Here is a 23414-nt window from a genome sequence, read left to right on the forward strand (position 1 = left end):
TCTCGTCGGTTCTTCCGTGTGGCTGGTCCGTCCTGTGTTCATGTCAACAGTAACATCAAATGGTGCCGCAAATATTCAGTTCCAATAAGAGCAGTAACGTTACTAAGGGATTAGTTTTAGAAAAAAAGTATGTGTGGGAAAATTACGTTTATAGTAAACTGCCGCGGACAGGGCGTTAACAGTCGAACAGGACACGTGTGCATTTCCCAACTTGCAGGGTTCGTTGAAGTTTCTTTGCGGTTTTGTTTCATGGTATGTTGCCATGATTGGCATCAAACAAATTGAAGATATTTCAACGCAATGACGTTACTCGTGCATTACTTGATTGGTGCTCACAAACACCTAACAGCACATTTCGAACATTACAGTCTCATTAAATGCACGACTGACAATCTACTGTCAATGTTATCATTGAGCACACGTCACAAGTGCGTTGTCTGATTCGGGCAATTAGACGTCGTACCAAACAACATGAAAATAATTGCCATCTCGTTAACTTCCCACCGAAGAATGCCATCCGTATATTTGAATATCATCCACGCATGTCTCTTGATCATGAATGCCTTCCTTTTGATTAACACCCACTTAGACAAGCTATTCATATAAACCTCAAAACATAAATTCATAAATTTGACATCATCAGGCATACGCACAAAAGATAACGTCATATAAAATTAGGGCTGTTCAGTATTATGACAACTGTTTGGCCCATCATAATCATTGTTTAACTGAAGTCGTTTGTTTTTAACATTATTGCTTCTTTCTGTTTTATGTAAAAGTTCTTACTGGCGCCGTCAAGAGGTTTTGCATCAATAGCACACACAAAGAACACATGCACAGCCTAGTCACGTTGACAATCACTGTGATCTCAGCCAAATCTAGGTCAAAAATTAGCGATTTACCTTAAGTGATACTTGAATCCTCTCATAGCAGTTGTACCTCCTTGATAAATATTCTGCACTCCAGAACATAAGTGACCACGAGTAACACCATATTTCCCGAGTGACCTCAAGTAACACCCAGGCCATCATATGATTTCCCTGGTAACATAGGTCCTTGGTGGCTCATGATCAGAGTGCAGAAAAGTTTAAACGGTTTGCGCAGTATGTCACTGAGCAGCTTGTTCTTGGCCTTAAACATCTGTATCGTTATAAAAGAAAACTCAATGTATGATCCATCGCAAATGTATCTGGTAACATAAAGTGGATAAAGATAATCATGAGCACAGCAATGGCGGATTAAACCGTGTGGAATCCAGTGGAACCGCTGCTGACATTGATTCAATGTGCTACTGCCAACGGATAATGGTGATGATGGCTAAAGAGTTACGGAACACAGCATGCTATTATAGTAAGTATCAGGTATATTAGCACACACTGTGGTGCGAGACCACCACCCGTAGGTCAAAGACTAAAGGTCACAGTTCACGTGAGACCGGTGTCAGGCGGTATCAGTACACGTGTGAAAAACAGCTGTGTTTCACAGCTCCTTAAAACTTGGGACCCGAGAGTCTATAACTTTATTGTCCTACCATGGACGCCATTAGAAACGGCTGGTTCAGTGAGTTGAGTCCGTTGTGGCCCGGCCAGGCCATGAGTCTGGAAGTGGAAGAAGTGCTCTACCACGGCAGGTCCAAGTACCAAGATGTGCTCGTCTTCAAAAGGTAACGTTAAGTTTTTTTTACAGACATCACTCTGTCTCAGATGTTCTAAATTCCCACCGTCCATATCTTCGTGTTTTTGAAAAGAAAAGAAGAAAAAAATCGGCTCCAATGTATGCCACGGTTGTGTAGCAATAGTTTAATACTATATTTCACATATGTTACACCTTTGTTATTTTATTTCTGGCTGACAGTAAGACCTATGGGAACGTGCTGGTGTTGGATGGGGTGATCCAGTGCACGGAGAGAGATGAGTACTCCTATCAGGAGATGATCGCACACCTGCCACTCATGAGCCATCCCAACCCCAAAAAGGTTCGTGTCTAGACCAATGATTGAATGAGGTTTGGAGGTAACTCATTGGTTGATTAACGTTAAACTAAGAACACTGAATATATAATGAGCGAGGCTATTGACACACCCAGTGTGTCAATAGCCTAACAGGCTATTGACACACTGAGTGTGTCGATAGCCTGTTTAGGCTATTGGCACAATGAGTGTGTCGATAGCCTGTTAGGCTATTGACACACCCAGTGATAGAAACCACTAAAATGAGGAAATCTTACGATTATATTTGACAATCAACACTCTGAAAAATACAAATGGCATCCTGTGTCCATTATCAACCCAAAATACGATCTTTTTCACGTGTTTACGGCACAATTTTAAACATCGGAATCTGCTATCATATAGGGTGCTAGTTTTACTGTCACCGCACGTGATCATGGCAGCCATGTTGGATCGGTTAAGAACACGTTTTCAGCTGTGTTTACCGACGAATTCCTGCCATATTGGAGAATTTTCGGCCTCAAAACTTATATCACTAAGGAAGCGAAGTTATTGTTGTTGTTTTACCTCCATTATTTTTAATGTGAAAGAAATATTCTTCCGAGTCGCTGCCGATAGCGCCGGAACCACACGGCCGAAAATTATGACATGTTTTGTGGTCAGTGTTATTTTTGGTTTATATTGTTAACAGAAACTTTAAAAGTTGTTTATATATAAAATATTCTTATATCAAATGGATGTTTAAAAAGGGACAAGAAAAATTGAAAAAAAAAAAATTAAAAAAACTCCGGTCCACTCAACGCGGACTCGAACCGGGTCGGAGTTGGTATCATGAATTCCCGGGTCAACGCTCTATCCACTACGCTACGTCATACATACACGATGAAGGCTGTATTATTAGGTATCCATATGTAGGGCATAACTTGAATACGTCCGTTCATTCCAAGATTCAAAGATTCCAATGTCTAATCTTCCGAACAATGTCTAATCAACTATTGCTTGTGTAAAATATTGCCGGAAAGGCATGTTACAAGCTCTGATTGGCTGACTGGCATCTCGGTGTGTCAATAGCCTGTTTGGCTATTGGCACACTGAGTGTGTCAATAGCCACAGCGATGTATAATACTAGTACACACCGCAATGAGGCAGTATGGGAGAGGGTCTGTATATGGGTAGGGGGGTCCCAACAATGCCATTATGTAGAATTCAGAAGAAATTCAGAAACCCTTGAAATGTAGAGAGACAATGGGACAAAATTGTCTCATTACACATCATGCAAATATGTCAACTGAATTCTCCATTACAGAAGAGTCTGCCAACGCCTTACGGAAGGACCTCCCATTAGATTCACAAATGTGTTTATATCCTGGATTCCAAGGTTCTTGCTTCATGTACAATGTATATTAGATTAGCCTGACTAAAATCATGCTCCTCCTAGCGGCCGGCCCTATGGAGCGGGCCATTATTATAAACCCCAGCCAGCGAGAGATTGTGTAAACACAGGCTATACAAATAATTAGACACCTTTGTGGTTATATGAGATCATTTGAGTGTTATGCAAAACATACGTACATCAAATTTGTGATGATTCTGGCTGCTTGGCTGAAGAACTGCCCAAGGCTATGGAGGATAGGGAAGGATGGAGGAAGAGAGTCATGGCCATCCGTGCAACCAGTACGCCCGGATGATGATGATGATGATGAGTGTTAAGGCATACCCTGCAATGTGTATTATTCACTTGTTATTTACAGGTGCTGTTAATCGGAGGAGGGGATGGAGGAGTGCTGAGGGAGATTGCCAAACATTCCTGTGTGGAGTCTGTGGTGCAGTGTGAGATAGACGATGTAAGTCTACACATTTAAGGGATGTATAATGTTGGATTCTGTGAAGAAATGTGTGTGTGTGTGGGGGGGGGGGGGGTATATGTGAAATGATACTTAATGAATAGCAACATTGTACACAATTGTCATGTTACCAATATAGAATAATACATGTAACTTACCTTACATTTGGTTTTCATGTTACCTGTCAGACTGTATACCTCTCCACTATTTCTTACTATGCACACAGTGCATAACTGCCCATGGGTTGAGGGTCACAGCTAGTTTTGTGAGTAGGTCACAAGAAAAAGTGCCAAAATTTCCCATGATCATGTATCCATTGTTTTTTTAATGATTGTCATTATGTATTTTATGGTTTTAAAAACCTGTAGATTTTCCTCTAAGATAAAAGCTCATTTGTTATGATCATAATCTTGTGCAACAAAAACAAGGTAACAGATTTTGTTGGTGGTTTGCCCAAAAGAGTTTAAAATTCCCCACCAAAGTCAGATACCATTGGTAGGGGAATTTGGCACTCTTAAAGCTTGTTTTGTGACTCACTTGCATTGTCAGCTCTGTTGTTCAAAACCTTTGAATGTAGAATCATGACAGATTTGATCCATCAATATGAAGGGGGTGATGAATAAGGTTTTTGCTGATACCAAAGAGGTTAGAAAAACAACAACCTCCTTGCTGATACATTATACATGTACTTTGATCAAGGTGGTTCAGTGTTTTTTAACCTCCTTGCTTTGATAAAATGATACAGTTGATAAAGTAGCAATGCAGAAATGATAGACTAGATCTAAGCTACTGAACTTTGTGTGCTGGATTCAGAATGGTACTAACTTTACACATTATATTTCACAGAAAGTGATTGAGGTGTCCAAGAAGTACCTGCCAAAGATGGCGTGTGGCTACGACAACCCCAAACTGACTGTAAACATCGGGGATGGCTTCGACTTCATGAAGAAGAACAAAGGGTCGTTTGACATCATCATTACAGACTCTTCTGACCCCATTGGTAAATATCAAGCAGCTTGTTTTTCATTTTTGTATCATTTTGCTTTAATAGGGCTGTACTGTGCTCACTATATACTCTCACCTCTCAAATAAATGTACCGGTACGTTTATTTTTTTCCGCCTCAAAATCCACCCGGTACGTCCTTATTTTAGACGGTACGTTTATTTTTTTTTCAAATTGGGGCTTTCTTTACTAACAAGGGACCCCAAAAATATTAAAAGTGTGGGTTTTCTGCCCATATTTCCGCGATATTTTTGCTCAACATTCACTATTTTTCGGACGAGGCAGCGCGGATTTCCCTGCCGCTATGACCTCAACATCCTAACGTTTAGCGGTTTGGGGCGCTGTACTCGTAACATATCGGTCGATCTCTCTATAACGCTATAAAGTAAATGATGTTATTGGGAGAAAAAAAGACGCCACACTGACGTTTTGAAACACAATTTTTATTTAAACAACTTCAAATGACAGTCTCTGTTTACATCGTAAACCAAAACAATTCGATCAGAAAACGTCATACCTGAGCACATGGTGCACGGGGAGTTTCAATCGCGCTATCGGCAGGGAGACGGAAGAATCATTCGTTTACATAAGAATTATTGGACGTAAAAACAACAACTAGAACTTTGCTTCCCTTGTGACATGAGTTTTGCGGCTGCAAATTCTCCCAAACGGCAGAAATTCGTCGGTACAAACAGCGCGAGACTTGATTGAAACGACCGCCATTGACACTTGCCACGCCCCGATCAGGCCGTGCTGTTGCAACAGGAGGGTGTTGAAAGTTGACGTCACGGTAGCAGTTACTTTGGGTCATTTTATCAAAGTAAAAACTAAACTAACAATATATAATGTGGAATATCTTTTAAAAGTTGGAGCACTGTTGCCATCAGATTTACTTTCTGAGCATTTGTTATTGTCATTTATCATCAGCTATTGTCAGTACCGTCCGATTTCATTTTAATGTTTTGGAAAATCCAAACGCCGTCAGTCCTCCCCATAAGTAAACTTGACTAGACAACACCCCCAAAAGGGCGGAGTCTTGTCTGCTAGCAGGCTGGTGCAGTGCAACTTGTCTAGTGCAGTGGGAGGAGTCAAAGTCTCTCCACCATCTAAAAAGTTTTGCCGCCTGTAGGCACGGGTGCAGTGGGCGGAGCATTGTGGAAAGAAGCCGTGGGAACGTGCTTCTCTGGAGGGACCTGCCTCATAGATGAATACATTAAACCATATTTGGTGTGTAGCAGTTTCCTATGTACAGGTCAAATGTATTACTCTATATGATATTTTTCAAGGCCCAATTTAACCAATTAAAAAGGCCAAAAATGATAACATTTTAAGATTTTGGTAGTGTGATGTAGCCATTCTTTTTGAAGTATTGTAAACATTGTTCCCACTGCCATGAAATTAAATACTGTATTCTGAACATTGCATGGAAATGGAGGAACATTGATTGAGGAAGTCTAAGCAATTTTGTAGAAATGTATGTAGAAATGATTACAGACTTTTGAAATTAATTCTTAACTTTGATTTGACTCTCTAGTAACTTTTTAGTAAAATGATGTTACTTACCTGTTTCTAGGTTTTTCCTGTTAATTTTTTTTCTATATTTCTGAGTTAAGATATCTCGTGACAAGGTCCTTTGTAAGGGTAACACAGTAACAAGATGCAAAAGTATAAGAATTACCGATCAAGAATACATTGTGAGAAAACAACAATTTTCTTTTTATAGGTCCATTAGAATAGCCAATTTTAATTCTATATTTCCAAAAGCTCCAAAAGCAAACCATCCCCCCTCAGTCGCTTCGCGCCCTCGGGGAACCTATGCCCAATTTGTCAAAATTAGGGATACCATAAATCTATTTTATATATTACCTTTTATTGCAAAATAGATAATATATCGAACAAGGTATCTATAGTTATTCTGTTCATTATTTATACAATTAACTTATACGGTACTCAGGCATAAATAGAACCTACCTGCTTATCATCTTCTCTTGGACACAGTTTACATGTCAATTTGGTATTTTTCCGGGGGGTACTTTTATTCCAGGGGGTACTTTTATTAGATTTTGAACATTTGTCCGGGGGGTACTTTTATTCCAGGGGGTACTTCTATTTGAGAGGTGAGAGTACATTTCTCAGTATATTGATCACATTAAACTGCAACAGCTTTTACAATAATGAGTAAAATTGTAAGGATCAGGCTTTGCTGCAGCGAGTGTTGCTTGCAAATGATACAGACTCTCTTGGCTACTGCTATGTGTTTCCATGATATGATGAAATTGTAATTATATTTCAGCCATACCATATATGGTATGGTGAAATATATTGTATTCGTAATGTTTCTTTCTTTCTTTCTTTCTTTCTTTCTTTCTTTCTCCTGTCAAATCTTCAAATCGAATCATCTCCGTCGTTCCGGGACCGAATGACCTGAAATTTGGCACAAGAGTAGAGTGGGTCAATACCGAGGTGCTGTTTTCTCATTTTTTTCATATCTGCCTCTAAAATGATTTTATTGAAGTTTAAAGGTCACGTTTTGACCACAACGGTTTTTTTTACCCCCTGTACCATTGAATTACAGTGGAATGACCTTAAATTTGGTGTAGATAGGCATTAGATAGTTGGTAAAATGATCCAAGTAAAATTTTTGGCATGAACCAATTTCAAATTATTAATTTCTGCACTTTTCTGAGGGGAAATTGGTTTTCTTTCGGCCTTCTCCCGTGAACTCCCGTGACCCCAGAGCCCACAGGTGCCAGGTGCCAGCGGTCTGGGGAGAGCGAGAGTTAATTACTTTATGGATGCCAGCCAATCAGCGACGAGAAAGGCGAATGCTAGTTAATATTCATAAGCGGGGCCTTGCAATCCCGTTTATACACAAACAGATGAATATTACAGCCTTACAGTGGCCATATGTTACCCTGTGCCCGGTTTGAAATTGTAGTTTGCGAGGATTTGGAGTTCAGACAGGGTCATTTGAGCGGTAGCGGACGGTACGCGTGCATTGAACGTCAGAATACAAGTCTGTGTCGATGAGTTTACCAACATTCCGCATGGCACTATCAATCATTTTTGGCAGATTTGACTTTGGGGGTTAGTTGAGACAATCGAGAAAATGTTACTTGGCAGAAAACGCGGGAAAATTGGACAGTTTGCGTTTAGTTTTGATACGTAAGTTTGACAGTGGCGAGAATGCATGTATTTTTTCCCAAACAAATGTAGGTACTTCTAACGTTAGTGTTGTTGTTGTTCTTTTTTGACGTAAACTTTGTACATTCAAATTGTAAGTAACTTTAAACTGCCAGAGTTTGAGCCCAATAAAACACTCTGCCAGAGTACCAGAGTATCACCACTGACCTCCGAAAAGAAACCCCCGAACAAGGTAGAAACTCCTATCCTCCAGGTCTCGCACGCTACGAGCAGGAAATTACAACACTCAGACAAGATTACGTCCGATGGCTGATTGCATACAAAGTAAAACAATTTAACAGTGGTATGCAGGGCATATACTTAACAAAGAATTCGAAGGAAAATGAAATATATAGATAAAGCCAAATCAAGTTAACTTGTTGGTCCTGGGATTTTTCAGAAAAGAAATGAAGCGACAAGGTGGTAAAATTCTTGTAAAAATTCGAGACGTCTCCGTTTATGTAATGGCTCATACAAAACAAGAAGATTGAAGTTTTTAGCTTGAAAAAAAAAACACACACTCCTACTACACAACACCTGCACCTGCTTGACAATTATTGTTGTTTATTTATTGTTTATCAAGAAACCTTTTAGCCCTTACGGGCTAATCTTCCAAGGTTCAATCAACATGAATCAACATGACAATCAACATGAATACATACATTTTAAAAAAATACAACAATCACAAAGTATTTACAATAGAGCACAGTGTCTAGAGGTCAAAGGTCTAGATGACAATGTACACAGTGCCGTAATGTCAGATGGCAATGAGTTCCAGAGCGTAATTGCTCGGTACAAGAAGGTACGTTTTCCACTGTTTGTTTTAGGTTTAGGTAGTCTGAAGTTGTTAGATACAGAAAATCTAGTATCATACATGTGGGATGAATTAACTGGTATGAAGGAATTGTACACATATTAAAACGTATGCCCTACTTGATTAAAAAAAGTTCAATGCAATAATAAATGTACCCACATCACAAGGAGATTATGACGGTACTTAGACCTAGTTATCGAAGTGGAAATTGTTGAATGGCGTCATGTAATTTCATGATGAAAATCTTCTGAATGGAAGATGCGTTTTTTTTTTCACTCTCGGAAAAATAGGAGCTGCCGCAATTCTAAAAGCCAATTAGTTATGCATAGGCGCTCCTGTGGAAGATTATATTCTTTCATGTGGGCCCGGTTCATATTGGGCAAGCTCTGTTTTGACCTGGAATCAATTCACAATATTAGTTCTCTTTTGGGGATAACTTACACTTTAAATATTGCACTTTTGCGCAGGGGTGACTTGGAACAGTCCAATGTTGCGTGGGAATGGGTATGGCTGAAATATGCTGTATTTGCACCCAAGCAAATGTCGGCCTTTCTAGTTTTAGCTGTGATGCACTGCAGAAAGGATAGACGCTTGACCAGTTTTCCTACAATAACAAGGAGGTACATATGATAGACATGTAGCAAAGTCGAAAGTAAAGATGTGTGGCTAAGTGTGTGTATGTTTGCCACGTTCAGGTCCTGCGGAAGCATTGTTCCAAAAGTCGTACTATGAGCTGATGAAGGAAGCGCTGAGGCCTGGTGGGATTGTCTGCACACAGGGTGAGTCAGAGTCGCATTATGTTGACTTGGACTATCTTGTTAATGAACAACTTCTGCACTTTGACTTTGACTTTGACTTTGTACTGTGTACTTGCAGAGCACAGATCATGAAATTGGTGGCCCTTTGCAGTACTATGAGTCCAGGGTGATTGTATGCTGTAGCCAATGTAGTAACATATTTTCACTTGCTTATGTTGATATGTAGAACCTATGCATTTATTTGAAACAAAACAGGATGTCAAGAGAGTAAAAGTAGATCATAACACTCCATATGTGACCAGAAAACATCAATTACCCATCTCTTCTGTTGCATGTGACATGTTAGAATTCTTATCTCCCTCAACATTTAAAACATATCAGGGCTCGAAATATATTTTCCTGTATACCTGTACTGGTGCAGGTAGTGTTGAAAATTACCTGCACCAGACAAATTTTACCTGCTCACTCTGAATTTAAGAGGTATGGATCATACTAAAATTGTTCAGGAACCATTGCTATTTTTTTTTCTTTTATACTTTATAGGTGGTAACAGTCAATGCAGCTACATGTAATAACAATCCATATACACCCAATTATAGGACATTTATATATAAAACCTAGTACATGGACCAGTGCAGGTTAGGTGCAGGTAGACATCAGAAATACCTGCACAGCTCCAATTTTTCCTGCAATAATCTGCATATGCAGGTGGTATTTCAAGCTCTGCATATGATTTTAACACAAGTCCTTTTCTCACTGTGTTCTGCATATGCAGGTGGTATTTCGAGCCCTGCATATAATTTTAACACAAGTTCTCACTGTGTTAGATCTATGTCAAAATCCATGATTATTTCCCACCAGGAGAGTGCATGTGGCTTCACCTGGACCTGATCCGTGACATGCAGGATTTCTGCGGCAGCCTGTACCCCCACGTGGCCTATAGTTACTGCACCATTCCAACCTACCCCAGCGGACAGATAGGCTTTGTGCTCTGCAGTACAAACCCTGTGAGTCATTTCAAGCCATACATGTTAGTAAGGTACAAGAACTGTGCGTTATCCTATGTCACTATGATTAAATAGGTCTTGATTACTTGTACCTGTATGTCTTGGTATGGTATGAACATTACATTGCATACTGTATCAGAATAGTATAACAGATGTTATATTAGGTAAGGTATACGTCCAAAATACCGGAATGCAGGTGGACCTATACTATTGACCTAAATGAACTACATGTGTTATTGTTGTACTGTAGTGTCACAGCAGTTTAACCTTTTGCACTGTAACTTTGATAGCAATGTATCAGTAGTGTTAACTGTTCAAGGTGTTCAAACACTTCTCTTATGCACACATGTAGGTTTTACGTGCATGACTGATCATCCATTCGTTCTACTGTGCAGGACACTAATTTTATGGATCCTGTGAGAAAATTCACAGAAGAGCAGCTGGAGGAGCTCAACATCCGGTACTACAATGCAGATATCCACAGAGCATCCTTTGTTCTTCCTCAGTTTGTTAAGAAGGTGAGGAAACTCCTTATTCCTGTCCTTACTACGAGCAAAAAATTGGACACATCCAACACTTTGGAAGAAAAGTTGCATTTGTTAACCAAAAAAATTATGGACGTCTTTTTCTTCTCTCTACAGGCACTGAAGGCTCCAAAAACGGAGGCAAATAATCAACCTGAAGAGGATGGCCAGAATGGAGAAAAATGATGACAGCTGAAAACATATTTATTTCAAACTGTAGGATGCAGATATGTCTTCACTTGACTCTACCAGTGTACTGTTGGAGTTACATGTTAGAATGTACCTGAGGTAGAGATTCAATCTACAAAGTGAAATGGCAAGAGACTGAGAGTATGGATGAGGTGAATTACACCAACCTTTCTGTCAGAAATCAATGTTAAAGGTTTATTGCATAACAGTGGAAGCAATTATAACAAATGTGTGAAAATACCATTTCACAATCTCACAAATTGGTCAATGTTAACATTGTTGATCCTGCCACTTACCCATGTAGTAATAGTTAATTACATGCATTATCTTGTCTAATTTGTAAAAATCATTTTAGATGGAATAGTGGAACTAATAGATTAAAAAAACAGTGACGCAAAATCGACTTATTTTAGCTAATTATGATTATGAACAATAGCTTTACAAGAACTAAAATCCATCCACAACAGCAGTTGAACTTGAACGTTCTTAGCAAGAAGAGCATGCTATTTATATTATTTGTGTTAGGTGAGATGTTCTTAGAACTACTTCTGTATTATCAAATTCATGAGTTGCAATTCAAAGATGGAGGTTGGTGATTTCAAGATACTTGTGTCTGTCAATCTGTTTCAGCATTTGTGGATGTGTCTGGAATTTTTCCAAGAACACCAACAGATATATTGTAAAAGTTTGTGTAGGTGCCAAATATGTACAATGAAGAAATGTAAAGCACAGCCTTTAGTTTGTGGTGCATTAATTGAGAATTGTTGTAATAGTACTGTTGTAAACAGCTATAATTGACTTAAGTACAGTTGGCAAGTGAAGTGCAAAAGGAGTCCATATTTTCTCAGCTCAGATAGTTAGCTAGTCAGACCGATGACTTAGTAGCGAATATTGCCATTCAATTATGCAATCTCAGATTTCTTATTATCATTAAGCAGATGGAAGCATTCCCACCCCAAGACAATACTGGCTCTGCAGACCTGTGTTTGATAGATGTCACTGTTGTACCTAGTTTTCAGGACAAAGTTAATGTGGAGATGATTCTTCATGTCTTGAATACAGAAATAAAGAAATGTAGAAGTACAGAAACACAAAAATGAGTTGGTTGTATTTATGCTACATGTCCAGAACAAATGAACAACATCAGATCACCACTGTTTTTATGAATGATATGAATTTGTAAAATCTGGCAAATTACACAGGTATCTACCATGTAATGAAATAAACTACACTTCTGACACATTTATAATTTCTAAATAGAAATACAGTATACATTATTTGGCACAACAATTGGCCACTTTTAAATTAATCCTGGTGTCAAGGATCCATGCAGCAGTATAATCAAATAATGGATATTACTATGCAAACGTACTGTTGTTATAAGTAAACTTTTCAGTTTCTACAGACTTATAAATTGTACGTCTGGAAAAAAAAGGACATGACATGTGAAATCTATTGCAATCATGGTCACTAGTTGACTGCAGATTTCTTTATTTTTGTCAGCCAGTTCATAAAACTTCTAAGAGCCTCAGACTCTTTGAACAGCGGCAAACCTTCAGAAAATGAAGATTTCACATTAATGATTAAGCAATGTTCAACACATTGGGAGCTCTTCATATTGGCAACATATAGATAGGTATCATCACCTAGTACCATTAAACTACAAAGACTGCATCAAAATAATACATCCACATTAATTTACTCAATGCTTCCCCTCAGAAAATACCTAAATCCAAATACATAGACTCAAACATCAATACATACTGTAACATAACTACTAGTACATGGTAAATTTGAACCTATTCTATATTTGCTTTTTTCATGACTGTTAAAGATTGATATTAACAGACATACTGAAGCCAGCTCCTTATTTCTTAAGTCTTACAGTAAGACCACGTGAATGCAACAATATGACAGCTACAAATGATAAATGGTAACAAACCTCACAGATACCTCACAGCTTGAGTTAGCAAGACCTGAATATCTACTGACAATAAAACATTTTATCATTCTTCAGATACTGTTAGCATTTTGTAGAAGGTGTACACATATTTTGAGACAAGATTAAATAGCAGCAAACAAGTACATGTACATAATACAACAGGACACAACTTAGAATTTAAATATGTGATTGTACGTATGTATTTCCTCCCTGTAATACTGAGTATATCACTGATATACTACTAGTACTTCATCAGCCTAATGATGTCATTATCAGCTCAACCCAGGCAGCTGACCTGGCTGTGCCATCAAACAGCCTAACAAATACAACAGACCCAGAGGTAAGTTCAGTTTTGCTGTCTTCTGAGGTAATTTGGTCATCCGATGTTCCCTGAAGTCCCGTTCCAGGCTGAAGGCCAGTGGGAGGGTGATGAGAGGAAGGAACAGCCATTTTGAAAAGTTTGTCGCCAAAATTGCGAAGAGGATGTACGGAGTGAACAGGAGTAGCGTGTAAAGCGCGTATGACCCCGTTTGACCTAGAAGGATGGCGAGAGTCACGACTTTGGCCTTGTTGTCTGTGTCCATGTCCCTCGCATTGTTGCTGTGCAGGATCGCTTCCGTGTTGAGAGCCAGCGGAATGGCATAGAGAAGCGGTGATAACGTAAGCTTTCCTACGTGTACAGAATATGCAAACATGACAGCCAACGGACCAAATGTAATCAGGATGACGACATCCCCTAGTGCCACATACTTCAGTCCCATTCCTCCTGTGTACAGGAAAGACCCTGATAGTCCTCCAAAATACAGGAGAGCCAGGTGTTCCATACTTAGTGGTGATAACTGTACCAGTAACACAAAACATCCACATCCTATACAGTACAGTGTTGCTCCCAACCCAACTACAGAGTTTGGCTCCAGTATGTGGTCCACCAACGTTCTGTCGTCACTTTTCTTGGTATCTATCCCCTTCATGAAGTCATAGTACGTGTTGACGAGATTGCCAGCTGCATGTACGGATATAACGGCTAAACATGCGATCAGAACCAGCAAAGGATCGATGGTTCCCGTTGTTCTGTACGCCAAGGCGCTGCCTAACAGCACAGGGGTCAGACTGGCACTGAACGACCACGGACGAAGGGCGAGGATGTACTTGGAGAAAACCGACTTTTTCTGGGGTTTCAATCCGTTTGGTGTCCCGACCTCCACTTCAGCGGTCCCGTTAGGTTGCTTGATGACTTCTTCTGGGTTCTCTTGATCTGTTGGTATGGTTACAGACATCTCGTTGGAGAATCAGGGCAGGAAAATGATGTAAATGTCCGAGAGACCTTCCAACAGCACGGACCGGTTACATGTGTGTGAGTCATGAATGCAAATCTCGCGATGTTGACCTGATTTCTCGCGAGACTAAAATGTTATTACTCTTGTAAATAAATAAGTAACTGATAAACCAAGCATTTGTTACTACAGATGTGGAAAGCAACAAAACAGTTGATACATTTGTCTTCGCTAAAGACGTATACGGGGTTTTATATATCTTAGATGGCTTTATCTCGTCTAAATCATGTGACTCTCAAAAATCGGAATGGACGACTTATCTACGGGGATGTTTTTCAAACCAGAATAATAGCAGACAGTTTATGAATAGAATTGATTTACATCTCAAAAAAGTTGATGGTATAACATAACAAAAATATCAATCTTGCCATAAGTTGAAAGTTTGTAGCCAAGATGCGAATATTTAATATTTGTACCGTTATGTAATCCCCGTCTTGTAGTGGTCACGTCCAATAATGGAGGGGGCTTTTCTGAAGTGATTGCCGATCAGGTGCGAACCTTTCCGATGTGTGATCTGTGTATTGTCTCATGATTGCCATACAATAACGATGTATTTTGATGCATCGGTTTTGTTTTTCTTACGTGCAAACTTATTCAATGCTTGTCGTTAAGGCGCATGCTGTAGATCTTCCGGTGCAATACTGTTTATGGGGAGGGGGGCAGTACCTCTGATGCGTTTGTCGATAAAATCAACAGCTTGTTTGTTGCACTAGGTGAAGCAGAGTTATCACCACGTGCATACACGTATGTTTGTTTTCGGTTTGATGTACATCATTTAGTGTACGAAGTATCAAATATGTTACAAGTCCAGGTCATAATCTGTGCACCTTCATATATTTTTAGGTACCGATACGACTAAATTATATATGTAACGGTGCAGCATGCAGCTACTGATATAGCTTCCGGGTCACTAATAGTGGTCGATATTGTTTTACCTTCTTCTAAACTGAATGATCACGAGGGATGGCTTATACTGAGATTGACCCAGACTTTTGTTGCAATTATTCAACGCGTAGCCATTGCAACTGTGTACGTCTTTTTTGTAAACAATGGGTAATTAGTTTCAGACTGGCTGTAGATTCTTATCTCTGTAGGATGTACATTTGTTTACATTACCACTGGTGTTCCTTGTTTACATGCTTTTGTCAGATTTCAAGATCTTTTGTTTCAGAAAGACGATTTCAAATCATAGAAGGCTAGAGACATATCAAGTTGGTTAGTTGTGGAAGGCAGATCACTGGTAGACTTCATGGTTTCAGTAGTTCTGTATTTAAGTTACTAGTAGTATATTCCTTTGACAGCGATGCTTCAATGTGTATGAGATGATAATCTAGCCTACTAGTCTTCCTGTCAAGAATTAATTGTGATTTAGATGCTATTGATAAGTAGCCAGTGTTAGGGCGAATGACTTACTATTTAGTAAGTTAAAAGCCAGTGAGTTTTGCTGTGTGTTATTTTTCATAACAACGCAAATGTGATTTTTCCAGTCAATACTGAATGAGCTGACCTGAAGAGTTTAAGAGATATCAGCCATGCTGTCACAGTTTGTCGCCGGCCTGAAGAGCCGCAATGAAGAGTCTCGGACGAAGGCTGCGAAGGACATGCAGCACTACGTCACCACGGAGCTACGGGAGATGTCAGCGGAGGAGAACACCGCCTTCATGGACGAACTGAACCACGACATCTTTGAGATGGTGTCAAGTTCTGATGCTAATGAGAAGAAGGGGGGCATTCTTGCCATCGGTGCGTGGACTATACACAATACAATTCCTTATGTCATGGTGCTTATTAAGTAGACAAGTTTTGAGGGTACAAAGAATACATGGAAAAATACATGAAATGTTGGTAATCAATTTATTTATTTATTGATCTTCTAGGGTGGTCCCTTCAGTCTAGCAGACTGATTTCCAAGGGAGCCCTGTGACAATCAACATAAACAATCATCATACAACATAAAACGCAAATCAATGGTCAAAAATGTCTGTTGAAAGTACTAGTATGCAACTGATTCAGTGTTGCTATATTTATAGATTAATCAGTCACCAATGAGACTAAAAGTGTAGTCTGTCAGTGTGAACTCTGTTGATGCTGTTTACTAGTGAACGGATATGTAGCACCTGCTTTTATTTGTTTAAAATTTGATGTTTGTTCATCATACTATTAAACCATTTGCATTTTGCAGCAATTATTTGCTTGCATTACTCACAAAGTAGGGAGTGGAGTTTTGATATCAAGATATTTCTCTTTTTATTATGCAGTGAGCCTGATTGGTGTAGATGGTGGCAGTAGCTCGACACGCATCAGCCGGTTTGCCAACTACCTGCGGAACCTCCTGCCCTCCAATGACCCCGTTGTCATGGAAATGGCCTCGCAGGCTGTGGGTCGGCTGGCACTGGCCGGAGGGACCTTCACGGCGGAGTACGTGGAGTTTGAAGTGAAGAGAGCCATCGAGTGGTTACAGGGAGATCGACATGAAGGCAGAAGACATGCTGCAGTATGTACAGTCAACACTTTATTGATAATGAAAAACATAATTTTACAGAACAAAAATCATGGCACACATACAAGATAAAGGCACACATGAGTAGCTACAAAACTGAAACCTAAAAACAAAAAGACTATGATCACACAATCCTTGTACTTTTGTAGTAGAGAAAAACTTAAGTATAATATAGAAAAAAAGTTTGAAACTGATGAAACATGTGGTTTACAAATTCCAACTTTAAGACATTTTGGGTTTGTTATGAGCTTATTTCACCTAGTAAAGTTATTTTTTATTGTTTGAGAAATTTTGTACATAGGACACAAGAAAAGTCTCTTGGTTCTGATACAGCTTCAACTGATGATTTATGCCATGTTGTTTCAGGTTTTGGTTCTCAGAGAGCTTGCTGTGAGCGCCCCCACGTTCTTCTTTCAACAAGTGCAGCCTTTCTTTGATAACATCTTCAATGCTGTACGAGACCCTAAACAGGCCATTCGCGAGGGTGCAGTGGCAGCACTGCGTGCCTGTCTGGTACTCACTTCACAGAGGGAGACTAAAGAGATGCAGAAACCACAGTGGTATAGGGTAAGTTTAACTGGAGTATAGGGAGCATAGGTAGTCTTTTTGACTGAAGCAGTATGTAATGCAAAGTAGTTTAAAGCTTATTGTTTTGCTCAGGCTCAAGGGCCCATATCACGGTACAAATCTAAGATAAGAATGAAAATTTTTTACAGCTCTGTTGAAGTAAATATTGAGAAATTGCAGTTATTAGGCAACAGAGGTGGTATACCAAGGGAATCTGTGAGGAAGTGGGCAAGAGCGATATCAGTGTATGTGGCCTTGCCTGTGTGAACCAGCTGGACAGAGCCACTTTAAATTGTGGTGTGAAAACTAGCTGACTATCGCCCACCTCTGTGTCAGGGGCCCAAGCAGCGGTATAATCAAATACTGATTGCTACTACTACTACTATTACTACTACTTACAACGTTACACTAAACTGCTTCCTCACCAAGGATGGAGAGAGATGGTTTGAGAAAGATAGAGTGATTTCATGGTACCCAGGAGCAAATATTTTGTTGGTGTTGTATGTTTTAGGGAAAAAGCTGACAGCATGTTGTCTTGTTTCAGCAAACCTATGAGGAAGCAGAGAAGGGCTTTGATGACTCTGCTGGGAAGGAGCGAGGAGTGAACAAAGATGACCGTGTTCACGGGTCACTGCTGATCATTAATGAACTCATCAGGAACAGCAGCATGGAGGGAGAGGTAGGTTAAACTGTCCAGTTTATGTAATAGTTTAAGCTTAGATAAATTTGAGATTTTGTACATGTTTTGAAATCATTCAGGGATACTCCGTGTGAAAACTGATGTTTGGAATGATATGGATTGTTTTTAAAGCTGAATATGTGGAAGGTCTTTCTGAAAAAAATTGTTCCTCCTTGCCACTTTTAATGTTCAAAAATAGAATAGCCCTGAATTGTCAGTGTTTATCAAAAAGCATTTTTGGAAATAAAAGGTTTGACGGATGAGTATCTTGATTGCTGTTGTTGTTTTTTAGTTTTTCTTTTTTAGAACTTCAAGGTGGATATGTGAGCTGTGGATGAAGTTGACACCACAGAGCCACTGCACGGTTACGTATGCAGTTGATCTCCTTAGATACTGGAGATGTTAACATGTTGCTTCTCCCCTCTGTTCAGCGCCTACGACAGGAAATGGAGGAGATCAGTCAGCAGCAGGTCCAGCATGATCAACAGAAACCCATCAAGGAGTTCTCCTTCCTCGGATTCAAGTCCTCCAAGAGCCTGACCAGCCACAGCAGCCAACACAGCAACTCCCACACCACCGTGGCCACCTTCCAGGGGCAGCGGTCAATGCTGTCCTCCCTGGGGATGGGGATGAGGGGGGCGCAGGTGCAGGGGAAGCCTGTCAATGTGGAGAGTAGGTACTGCAGGGAACTCATGGAGAGCAAGTTTGAGCTGGTAAGACTGGTCAGATTATAGGTGGACTTTGTATTTTTGATCAGGATGTTTCAGATGTTCTGACAGAGGTTTAGTTACTTTTAAATCTTCAATTGGAAGTAACTATGGGAGATCATCATCATTATATTTTTCCATGCCAGTACTGTAGCCAGGCCAAGGCCAATGGAAGATGACAATGCAATGTGTCGATCTTGCAGACAAGATATTGGCAATAGTAGTGTGGTTTCTATGATGTACATAGATTTGGCAGTTACCCATACTAATTGTTTTAACTTCTTGTTTTCCTCTTTTACAAAAAAATTTAAAGGAGATAGAGTTATAACAGAACAGTGACATTTGTATACACACAAAAAACTGTCAGTGTTTGTGTTCTACCATATTGCACACAGTCAGAGATAAAGTGTCCACCTGTTCTCCCCCCCTCCCAGGTGTGTCAGCAGGTGCTGAAGTATAGGACCAGCAGGAATGTGCTGCTGCAGCAGGTGTTGCTCCAGCTGCTGCCCCGCCTGGCTGCCTTCCAGCCACAGAGATTTGTCCAGTCGTAAGCTGCACCTGTCTTTTCACAAGTTGAATTATAGCTGTGCTTAAGTCACATCAAATATGGCTGTTGCCAGTACTTTTTAACTATCCTTTATAGATACGTCAAAGGTTAGACATCCAGGTAATAAGATACGCCAAATATCAATTACTCAAGCAACCAGATATGATTTTGGAAACGGTCAAACTTTTCAGGCAGATCCACTACCTTTCGTCAGTGACACTGTATCGACTATCACTGCCATCAAAGGAGACAGTGACACTTTTTTTATGAAAGATAGTGGATTCTGCCTGATACGTCTGACCATTTCCAAAATCTTACCCAGTTGCTTCAGTAATTACTATTTGGAATATCCTTTATAGATATTGCCTGTTATCTTGTCCACAATTGGACCACCACCTTTTCATTGAAGAACCATTTTTCACCACCAATAGGTACCTGACAGACACCATGAGCTACCTACTGGGGTGCCTGAAGAAAGAACGGGAACGCTCGACAGCTTTCCAGGCAGTCGGCCTGCTGGCCGTGGCCGTACGACAGGAAGTCATCGCCTACCTGAACCGGATCCTGGATGTGGTTAGGATATCACTGCCGTCGAAGGAGACACCACACAAGTAGGGTTTACCATAGAACAAGAATTCTGCTACATGTATATTTAAGATTCACACTGTTTCGTGAATTTGACTTACTGGTATTACTTAGTAGTATCCAATACTTGCTTTATTATTGTATTTCATTGTACTGCTGCAATAATCTCTGACGCATTTGTATAGCAGTCTTCTTTTTAAACTTAAACAAGTTGTTTATAGATGTGTATCATATAACTTGTAGATTACTACAGGTCTTAGGAAGCTTTTGTAGAGTTTAAATTCCTCTCTTGTTTGTTGCAGGAGACACAAGAACTTTTTGTTTGATCCCTTCTCTCATTTTGTTGCAGGAGGCACAAGAACTTTGTGGTGGACCCCTCTGTGTTCACCTGTGTGAGTATGCTGGCCCGTGCTGTAGGACCCTGCATCGCCAAGGAGGTGAAAGAACTGTTGGAACCCATGTTGGCTGTTGGCCTAAGGTAATGTCTAAGAGCCTTGTTGGACATACATGATCATTTTACAGAAATTCAACCATATGAATGCCCACACCCCTCCTGTTAGTTTGTTAGAAAAATTAGCATGGGATCATTGCCAGAGCGATGGAGTTCTTTCCATCATTAGAAAAAACAAAAACAAGAAGTGCAAGTGATGTCATTTAATGTTGTTGTTGATGACACCACCCCCAAAGCCTACCCACCACATACCCCCCCCCCCCAACCGTTACCAAAGACTTCATATTAGCTGTGCACTGACAGTTGCATGGGTGTACTAGATGTTATCAATTGTTGTTGTCCCACCCCTGGCCATGTCTACAGCTCTCATATTAGCTTTACCCTGATAGTTGCATGAGCCCTGCCCTGCGCTGACTGCAGCCCTGCATGACCTGGCCCATCAGATCCCACAGGTCTCAGCTTAGCTTTACACTGACAGTTGCATGAGTTTACTTGATGCCATCATGTGTTGTCCCTCCCCAGCCCTGCGCTGACTGCAGCCCTGCACGACCTAGCCCATCAGATCCCACAGCTGAAGAAGGACATCCAGGACGGGCTGCTGAAGATGCTGTCTCTTGTCCTCATGCACAAGCCTCTCCGTCATCCTGGCATGCCACAGAAGTTCACTCCTTCCCTCACTCCATCTGGTAGGTCTCATTTCCTCCCTTTCTCCATCTCGATCTCTTTGTAGAATGTATAGGAATATGAAAAAATTAAAGTGGTACTCCAGACAGAAAATGCTTGTGATGAGGAGCTTTGACCAGGCATCCACCATGGTTTGTTCAGCTCTGAAGGGTCACTCCCTCTCGGGTCATGTGACTGGATAAGTGTGTTTCTTTGTGGAATGCTTTTGATTGACAGGCTTTACTTCTTGTGATGGATTGTGTTGTCATACCAATGATTGTAATAATCCATGTATTCTTCCTTTTTTCTAGCTTCCTTCTCAAACATCCAGGATGCCAATGATGTGACAAACACTGTTCTGGCACTGAGAACTCTGGGTAGCTTTGACTTTGAAGGTAAGTGATGACATGTCTTTTTATTGATGTTGATGGTACTTTCTTTTGGTGGCACTTCATTTTGATGGCGTTTTCTTGTATTAATGGCCCCCTTTGTGGAGATGATTGGCTGTCTGATACCTTTCCTTGGTCTTGAATGGACTTCCAGCTCCTGTCCTTGGTGCTGATTGGTACTTCAGTACCTTGGTGCTGAAAGTCTCTATGGAACCTTTCCTTGGTGCTGATTGGCTTTCTGGTACCTTTCCTTGATGCTGATTGGCCCTCTGGTACCTTTCCTTGGTGCTGATTGGCTCTCTGGTACCTTTCCTTGGTGCTGATTGGCTCTCTGGTACCTTTCCTTGGTGCTGCATAGCTCACTGGTACCTTCCCTTGGTGCTGATTGGCTCACCTGTTCCTAACTTTGATGCTGATTCTGTTACCTTTCCTTGAATACTAAATAGTTCTGTTTTTCTTATTCTGTATGCTGATCAGCAGTCTAGTGCTTTTTCTTCATTGCAGTCTGGTCCCCAGTGGTGTTTGCAACAAGTATTTGATCTAATGCCTTTAGTGAATATCTCCTTAACAGGGAAGTTATATGTACATATGTAACAAAACCTGTTTCCGTCCCCCTCAGGCCACTCCCTGACAGTGTTTGTGCGACACTGTGCCGACCACTTCCTGGCCAGCGAGCACAAGGAGATCCGGATGGAGGCAGCCCGCACCTGTTCTCACCTGCTGTCTCCTTCCATACATGTAAGGGCGCATCAGCTTATCTTAAGGATGCGTGTGTACTGTAATTCCTGATTTCTTCAATGTACTTTTACGTTCACGGTTTTCATAGCAAAGACTGTAACATGAACTTATCTTTACCGATGACAAATGAATCGCTGACTTTTTTACGCGCACCTGCTGCCACCGTGGACATTTAGTTCAACAAGTTAAATTTTCTCAGACCATGAAAGTTTGGTACCGAGAAGACAAAGTGAATTACAGTATTTGTGCATAAAATTTGTATTGTACATGTGTATACAAGATAGATGACTTTTGTAATCTCCCATTTACAATTTTTAAGATGTATAGCACTCATATCACTGATTCAGCTCTACGTAGGCTTACCAAGATTGTTGTCTACTATGTCTACAGTTTACTATTGATTATGTGTGTGAATGGTTGTTACAGGCTTTTATTTAAACATGTGTGATGCCTCATATGATAATATATCAGTATGGTTGCTGTGTTTTGATTCATTTGTTTTTTTTTGTTTTCATTTGCTTTGTTTCATTTCATTTTTATTCATTTCTTCTTTTCAAATACTCTTCTATTCTTGTTTATCATTTATCTTTTACCCTTTTCCAATGTGTCATACCATCAAGTGACTTGAAATTTTCTTTTTAGTTTGACCCAGACTTCCTTTCCATAGTAAGTCCCATGTGTGTGTTTGTGCAAGGCTGCTCTATCTGTTGGCAATTTATGGGCTATTTCATTATTGGGATGGGAGGGTCTTCATCATTCCAGTAATCTATACCATATCAAAGTGGGATGTATCCTCAGTTTAAAGAAGTTAAGGGTGACGGTAGCTTTTCAAAAAAAGGAGAACTGGAAAAGAAGAATTAATAAACTTTTATTGTAGTTATGATGCAGTGGACAAAGAAAACTGTATAACCTACCCTTCCCTGAAGTATTAGAAATGGAGTGGCCTATAGTACAACTAACAAAGTATTTGTCTAACTTCCAGCGTACTTTTGTGCTTTGCTGTGTTGTTGTGAAGACTGCTTGTGTTCATAAGCTCCACATC

General features: G+C 40.2%; 3 protein-coding genes across 5 annotated transcripts in view; 2 read left to right on the plus strand and 1 right to left on the minus strand.

Moving 5' to 3' along the window:
- Window positions 1-1399: 1399 nt before the first annotated feature.
- Window positions 1400-12367, plus strand: LOC118430528 (spermidine synthase-like). The gene is made up of 8 exons (XM_035841452.1): window positions 1400-1663; window positions 1855-1975; window positions 3700-3792; window positions 4639-4792; window positions 9488-9571; window positions 10412-10557; window positions 10953-11075; window positions 11199-12367. The coding sequence occupies exons 1-8, from the start codon at window positions 1533-1535 to the stop codon at window positions 11265-11267; spliced, it is 921 nt and encodes a 306-aa protein (XP_035697345.1). The 5' UTR covers window positions 1400-1532; the 3' UTR covers window positions 11268-12367.
- Window positions 12368-12719: 352 nt separating this feature from the next.
- Window positions 12720-14606, minus strand: LOC118430527 (ubiA prenyltransferase domain-containing protein 1-like). Its single transcript, XM_035841451.1, has one exon. It carries the CDS (start codon window positions 14487-14489, stop codon window positions 13485-13487), a length of 1005 nt encoding a protein of 334 aa, XP_035697344.1. The 5' UTR covers window positions 14490-14606; the 3' UTR covers window positions 12720-13484.
- A 274-nt stretch (window positions 14607-14880) lies between these two features.
- LOC118430523 (serine/threonine-protein kinase mTOR-like) overlaps window positions 14881-23414 on the plus strand; it is a 127877-nt gene continuing 119343 nt past the window's right edge. The window contains exons 1-13 of one of the 3 annotated variants that reach the window (XM_035841436.1): window positions 14881-15036; window positions 16034-16289; window positions 16805-17040; window positions 17413-17613; window positions 18158-18292; window positions 18724-19005; window positions 19434-19546; window positions 19978-20157; window positions 20481-20609; window positions 21105-21268; window positions 21557-21640; window positions 22254-22372; window positions 23015-23038. In XM_035841436.1, the coding sequence (XP_035697329.1) occupies window positions 16079-16289; window positions 16805-17040; window positions 17413-17613; window positions 18158-18292; window positions 18724-19005; window positions 19434-19546; window positions 19978-20157; window positions 20481-20609; window positions 21105-21268; window positions 21557-21640; window positions 22254-22372; window positions 23015-23038 (1878 nt within the window). In that variant the 5' untranslated portion in view covers window positions 14881-15036; window positions 16034-16078. Of the gene's footprint in view, window positions 15037-15084; window positions 15291-16033; window positions 16290-16804; window positions 17041-17412; window positions 17614-18157; window positions 18293-18723; window positions 19006-19433; window positions 19547-19977; window positions 20158-20480; window positions 20610-21104; window positions 21269-21556; window positions 21641-22253; window positions 22373-23014; window positions 23039-23414 lie in introns of those variants that run through there. The other 2 variants (XM_035841437.1, XM_035841438.1) reach the window with 2 other exon arrangements.

Source organism: Branchiostoma floridae, chromosome 14, assembly GCF_000003815.2.
Source record: "Branchiostoma floridae strain S238N-H82 chromosome 14, Bfl_VNyyK, whole genome shotgun sequence".
Lineage (NCBI taxonomy): Eukaryota > Metazoa > Chordata > Leptocardii > Amphioxiformes > Branchiostomatidae > Branchiostoma > Branchiostoma floridae.